The 7,042-nt window shown below is 38.2% G+C and overlaps 1 protein-coding gene across 2 annotated transcripts; it reads right to left on the bottom strand.

The window, feature by feature from the left end:
• Window positions 1–358: 358 nt before the first annotated feature.
• Window positions 359–7,023, bottom strand: golt1ba (golgi transport 1Ba). Of its 2 annotated transcripts, XM_086060338.1 has the most exons (6): window positions 6,875–7,023; window positions 5,200–5,291; window positions 4,839–5,017; window positions 4,512–4,593; window positions 3,964–3,989; window positions 359–1,571 (listed from the first exon to the last, which is right to left on the bottom strand). In XM_086060338.1, the coding sequence occupies exons 1-5, from the start codon at window positions 6,897–6,899 to the stop codon at window positions 3,981–3,983; spliced, it is 387 nt and encodes a 128-aa protein (XP_085916464.1). In that variant the 5' UTR covers window positions 6,900–7,023; the 3' UTR covers window positions 359–1,571; window positions 3,964–3,980. The 2 variants fall into 2 exon arrangements, with proteins under 2 accessions (XP_085916464.1, XP_085916463.1); XM_086060337.1 differs by lacking the exon at window positions 3,964–3,989.
• Window positions 7,024–7,042: the final 19 nt, after the last annotated feature.

Genomic DNA, 7,042 nt, shown 5'->3' with positions numbered 1-7,042 from the left:
GATCTCACTCTGCTTCGTTTGTCCTTCCTTCCTTTCCTCAGTCTCTCCTTTGGTCCCTTGAGGTCTCCCTGATTTGTTGGAATTTAGATGTTTCTGAGGTTGGTGAAGAACTCTAGTTGGTGGCCCGTTGGGGGGGTGTCTGGTCGGTGCTGGATTTCACTTTCCTTTGTTTTCTTTGGTCCTTCCTCGGGTCTCCTGACAGCGGTGTTCGGTTTAGGTGAACGGTATGGGATTTTTTTAATAGGTTTTTGGTGAACTAACGAATACACACACTCGTACGCACGTACACACTCACCCACATACAAAAAAAAAAAAAAGAAAAGAAAAGAAAAGGAGAGCAATGATGATGACATTACCGAATGAACAAGAGCTCTTTATTAAAAAAGAAAAAAGAAAAATGAAGTCCAATTTGTTTAACTTATTAAAATTGTTTGGCAAAAAATTATTTAATGATAATTAAAAAAATCCCTGCAGAGGCAATAAAATATGATAATGTTTGATTTTGAAACAAATTAATTCAAATTGAAAATATACCAAAAAGTAAAATAGCATCAAAAGTGATTGTGTTCCACAAAAGTCCAGCAAGTCAAATTATTAGGTTGTTTTACTTAAGAAATCAAGATTCCAGACAATTTTCCTTCTTTAGTGACAAATATTTATACAAAATACTGTAGACACAATTTGTACAGTTCATTAATGGGGAAAGTGTGTAGTAAATACCAGCCACTGATATGAAGGAATCAACCTTGCCAAACATGAACAGAAAGGACTAAAAATTTACAAGAGTTTGTATTTGACGACAAAGCCTTTTCTTCTCTGGTTGTTGGCTATGCACATGGTTTACTTTACAAGTAGGTAACTTGAACAACTAAACATTGGAGCAAGACAAAAGTTACCTCCTTATGATATATTTTGCGGATGTGCTTAAATATGCAAAATGACAGAACTTGTTTCAAAATTGAATCAAACATCCTCTCCTACTGCAATGTACAAGATGTCACATGTCAAGATGCATGCAACTTGCCTTACTTTACAGATCTCCTCATGATTGCTTAACTGGTAAATACAAATCCCTAAAGTATAAATGACAAGCCTGGCGATGTTTGATATCATAGGGGTTAGCTGTGCTAATAGCTGCGGGACAAAAACAAACAGTGTCCCAGACTAACAGCTCAGATAAAAGGCTGCATCTTTGTAGAACTTAAAGCAGAGGCACAAAAAGGACAATATGGCAAAAACTGTCCACTATTGGTTCTTGTAGAAGGTCATCACATATCCTGTAATGCCTTTGGGATGCCTTCAATTCTCCACTTTCATGTGAGACTAAACAATTGGGATGACCTATTGATGGGCAGTGATGACAGGCACAACAGAAGCAGTCTTTCTCTTTCTTCTCCCGCCTGCAGGTGGGTGATGTTGCTGAATGGATAACCTGAGCAACTGCAAATCTTTTCCATTGGCAGATTGCGTTGCTTTGTTCAACCTGCTCAACTCAAATGTTGACTTGTTTGCAAACAAGATGTCACGATGGGTTACACCATGTTGTTGCTCTCGCTCGCTTTGTCCACATACTGAAAAGAGAAAGAACACAAAGGTATTAACTTTCAGTTTTTTTTACCCACAGCTGAACATGTAAGTACCAAAAAAGATTCAGGGGACACGCCACAGGGGAACAGAACAATCAGAATAGACATTTATTTGATTAAATCTGTACTTTTCTTGTGTGCCATAGTTATTATACTAGCCTCAAAACAGGGTATTTTAAAACACAAAGACTTCCGCATCATGATACGTGTCGTATCTTGCTGTCACCGTTAATGCACAAATGATCTGTTGCTTTACAGTGGTTTATTGTTTTTACATTATTATCTCCTTACACGTGTATGTTACTGAAAATTTGCTACTGAAATTAAAGGGATTAGTAACGGAAACAGTTTATTTGGGATTATTTCCTGTGGGAAAATGTTTGTGAAATCGTTATCAACCAGCTTTCCAGTATGGATTGTGTTCCACCTTACATATTTTTAGCAGGTGAATGTTTGTCTTTCAGTCTCTGGTCACTTAAAGAAAAGGCCACCATTTTAGACATTGGAATATAGTCTGTTGTCATAGTTGTCTGTATGCCCTGTGGTGTGTGCATTTAAAGTTAACTATACTGTAGATACAGTATATATACATAACAACTAGGGTTGGGAGAGTACCGATACCAGGTATCCGTATCGGGCCAATACCAGACATATTTCCTGGTATCGGTCCCTGCTCTTGTGGCCGTTTTTCGGTCAGGAACTAAAGGCTGAAATCATTATTTTGCATTTATTGACCGTCACAGGTACATCGAGTACGAAAAATCAGAGGGCTTTTTCCTGCTTCGAGTACTCGTTTATTTAAGGCTTTAGCGTAGCGGATGCACGGCTACTTTTAATTTAGCCACTTACGGCACCAACGCAAGGGAAGGAAGAAGAAGCGGATGTTACTTATTTAATTGAAGCAGTGGTAATGAAGCAATTAAAGACAAATCGAAGGGGCGCACAGAAATGGCGACGACGACGAACAAGGTTTCCGTAGATTAACCTGCAGAAGGATCATTACCGGAGAGAGCGAGTGCCTCCGGCAAACGAGGCCGAAGGAGCGGCCGACTCGCGGGAGCCAGGCTTGCCCGAAGCTGCGGGACGACTGGCAGTGGTGCTTGCGGCGATCGGGTGATGGCGGCGAGCGGGTGGTGGCGAGGCCGTCGCCGCTCCCGCCTCACGTCTACTCAACCTGGTCCAGGCCGGACCACAGCTGGCGTGGGGTAAATTGCCGCATTTGCGCCCAAGGCGCCATGAATGGAGCGAACGACACAATACATGAATATGTATTTAGCGTGATGCGAAAGCTGCCGCCAGTGCCACGTTACGTTTCAACTGGCTTCCAATTTAAGATGTGGCCTGTAGGGCAACATTACTCCAGTAGATAATGCGTTTCGTGTCTGCAGATTCATCACAAGCTACATTCATCACAAGATTTGTTTTAGTTTTTAACCTGTAACGTGAAAGAATGAAATGCCTTAAAAATACCCTATTTAATTTGCCTTATTACTGGTCAACTGATCCAAATTCATAAATGCACAATCACTACCCTGGTGTAAAATGTAAGTGTACAACTTGAAAATGGATGGATTTATCTGCTTGATTCTTATTCCACCAACCCAACATTCAGCATTAGGGGTGTGAATTGCGTAGTAACTGGCGATTCGATCTGTATCACGATTCATAGGTCACGGTTCGATTCGATGCAAATTAATCCCAATACAAATATATAAATCAATTATTGCGGATTTTTACTAATCAGTAAACTTGTACATGTACACTGTAAGATTTGTATGAAGTTTTATTTAGTTGTATTTATTTATTTATCTGAAACTTCAGGCTTATAACCTAGCCACTGTATTTAACAGCAATGAAATAAAATATTAAGGCTTAATGTTCAATTAATATACCATTCTTCCATGCTTAAAGGGTGAAACCTAACCCTAAGTAAGACGTTTTGTTAAATATTGCCATAAAAAATGGACGTTTAAACATATTGAATCGTTGTGAGAATTGCGCACTATAATATCGCGATAAATTGCCGAATCGATTTTTTTAACACCCCTATTCAGCATAATACCGTGTTTAGACTAGTGGGGGAACATAAGACTGACTTTTCACTTTGTATGTAGCGATGGTTGTTTTAAAGTGCTTTATAAATAAAGTTGAGTTGAAAACAACATATTATTGCAAAGAACATTTTGGATTTGAGGTCTCCACTCTAAAGTGACTCTGATTAATCTCAAATAAAGTTCAGCATTTTTCCATTATAGATGGAAAGATTCCAGAAATAAATGACTGATAACATTTCACTGACATTTTAACAAGGGTATGTTTTGCATCAACTTCTGATTTTTGCATTACATGCAAGCAAGCAAAATCGGCAGTAACTGACCACGACTGCTGATTGTCCTACGAAGGCTTTGAAACACAAAAGGACAGAAACAGTCATCCAAATGGATTTCCCCCCCATACACACTAGTCCTGGGGCATCGTCATGAAATTAAGTTACTGATACTTATTGCATCTGCTGAAATTACACAGCGAATAATGCATCTTAATGACCACAGACTAAAGCACACATTTACCCAGGTATTCTTTAATGCCCTTTTTAACACACTCCTCCGTTTTCAGTGTGGTTAATGCAGTGCTTCTCAATTATGTTTTTGCTAGCCCTGGGAAAAATATTTTGCGATAATCATATTTAGCATGATATATCTATAAAATTGTAAACCTCTGCAGAGGAGCTAATACTTCTTGCACAATCTCTGACAATGAGAGCGCTACCACCACCTACTGTAGCGGATGAGCAATTTAAATTCATTCTAGTATGGCCACAAAAAAAATGCTCTCTGGGGTACAGTATAGTGCTTGAGGTGTTTGAGCAGGCTGATCAACTCAAAGGCAACCAAAACAAGATTGATGCATTTGGAAAACACTTACTGCACTGATGAAGGGCAAGTTTAAGATGGATCCAAGGACAGGTATCCTTCTGATGAAGCCTATTACAACAGGGAAGAAGCCCCTAGAACAGTGACCGAAATGGAAAGATGAAAACAGACACATCGGTGTTCATTATTCACTATTGCAAAACGTCATGTGAAAACCTGTCAAATCCATACACATCCAAATATCTGTATGGTTTTTCAATAGATTTGCTGTTGTCATGCATGGCATGTTTTGATCACAAACTTTTGGTTTTGGAAGTCTAAATTGTGCCACTTTTTGTGTGTTCAAAGTACAACTTTCACTGTTTCACTGTCCTCTTACCTGAACAAGAGGAAAAATCCATATACCTCCAGCACAACGCCAATTATGGGCCAGCCAATTAGCACCACAAACACACCTCCTAGGAAGAAACTGGTGGCTTTAATTTTGTGCTTTTGGAAAAAGAATCGGAAAGTCCTCTCCAGGCCAATAACAAAGGCGAGTCCAGCAACAAACAGGATCTAGTGGACAAAAAAACAAACACATGGTGCAGTATTAGAAGATGAAACCAAATAGAACATTTGAAGAAAGAAACATCTGGGTGCCTGGTTAGACAATTTATGCGTCCACAGCATATAAATAAGTGAATGTAAAATGGCAAAAGACATTGAGTACACTCATGCAAAGGAAGATACACACTCACGTTCCCAATTGCCAGGAGTGCTTTGTCAAAGAACAGGATCATCCCAAAGAAGAGGAAAAACACGCCGAAGCCTGTTAACCCCATTCCGATTTCTGTTGGGCACACACACATGTCCCATCAACAGTTTTCTTGACAGAGAGAAAAAAAAAACAAATGCTGTTGCGCACACCCTCACTACCTCGTAACTGTGACAGCTGACTTGCTCACAGGGGCTTGTCTGAGATGATGTTTACAATGTAATGAATTGAACAAGGAAGCTGCTGCATAAAATGCAGTCGCATTTCAGAGAGATAAATGACTAAGAAGGCCCTAAAGCAATATTGAATAATATTCCTTTATATGTTAACTCATAATATATGCAGTGGAAGCTCCAAAATTGAACATACCCAAAAGACTACATTTTGGTGCCTCACAAATCAAACATTTTGGAGTCCAAAACATCACTACGTGTGTTGTTACACAAAACTTGTATTGAAAGGATTAACTCTACATGTGCATTGCTTTATCTTTGGCTATTTTTGGATGTGAGCGTGTTGTTTACAGTATTTGTTTAAAAGCACTAGTGATGGCAAAGAAGTGTTCCCTCTTTGTCACGTCTGTCAGGTTCCTTTAAAAAGGTGAGTACGAAGTAGTAAGTATTACTTTACTTTTAGTTTTGTTTAATTATACCATACGCTGAATGACTTCTGATACAATAATGTATATTATTGTCTTTAATCATTATATACAGAGTTTATAATGGTTTTATAATGACAATACATTGAGCCAGGAACAAATGAATTTACTTTACATTATTTCATTTCTGGGACATATTTTGGAGAAGTACAAGTTGGAAATCAATTACAAACTGTTGTTCAATTTTTCGTCATCACAATAATTGATACAATACAAATTAAATGGCCTGAAGGTGAACAATTATTTAGATTTGCTCAAACAACTTGAAGGCCTTTTATGACTTTATTAATATTTGACTTGTTTTTGTTATTATTTTTTGCAAGGAGATAAAAACACTCAGTCTTATACTAACATTACATAGAGCGTATTTGCATTGTGTTTCTCAGCATTTGCATGCAATTTATTTCAGACTGCAGTTTAAATACAGCTATCTTACATAAAATGAAGGTTCAAATGCATGCTCAGACCAGCTAAACTGGAACTCAAGCATACTCCACTGGTACAACAGCATTTTAGAAATGGGGAAAAATACTCCATAAAAGAATACATCAGAGAAATGTATGCATACTATAGTAATATGTTATACTAGTATCATATGTGTTCCTGAAAAACACGGGAATACATATTTTATAATAAGAACCACAACTATGCTATCTAATAATTGTCCTACATCATTATAGTCTCTATTATTAGGATACAAATAGTTTTTAAGACTCCTTTGTGACTGAGGGCTATGCAAATAAACAGAAGACCTACAAATCACTTGTTTGTAAGGCAAACGATGATGATGTGATTTGTACTTCATTTGTATTCTATTTTATTCGGCATTTTCCCAACGCTGTTGCACGAAACAAAGTCACAAAAGTAGTACGCAGGCATGGCTGCAAAATAAAAAATAAAGCTAGCATTGCTAGCCTCGTATGCTAAAAACTAGCTATTAGGCTGAATAAACCGGGTTTGTACAAAAAAGATTTGGATGATCATCAATAGAAAGCCTTACTTTGCGAGTCCGTTAAGGAAATCATCTTGGCACTAACTTGACCAGTGAGTGTAAAAGAGAAGTAAAATATTGGCAGTTGCCAACATAGAGGCTCCTAGCTGCCACTGCAGCAAGAGCCACGTCTTCCGGAAACACACCCTCACTCAATGACATTTCCGGAAGAACAAT

Source organism: Leptonotus elevatus, chromosome 17, assembly GCF_054856555.1.
Source record: "Leptonotus elevatus isolate MCC_2025b chromosome 17, RoL_Lele_1.0, whole genome shotgun sequence".
NCBI lineage: Eukaryota > Metazoa > Chordata > Actinopteri > Syngnathiformes > Syngnathidae > Leptonotus > Leptonotus elevatus.
Note: the sequence above shows the minus strand (reverse complement) of the source record. Positions and strands in the feature narration are given on the sequence as shown.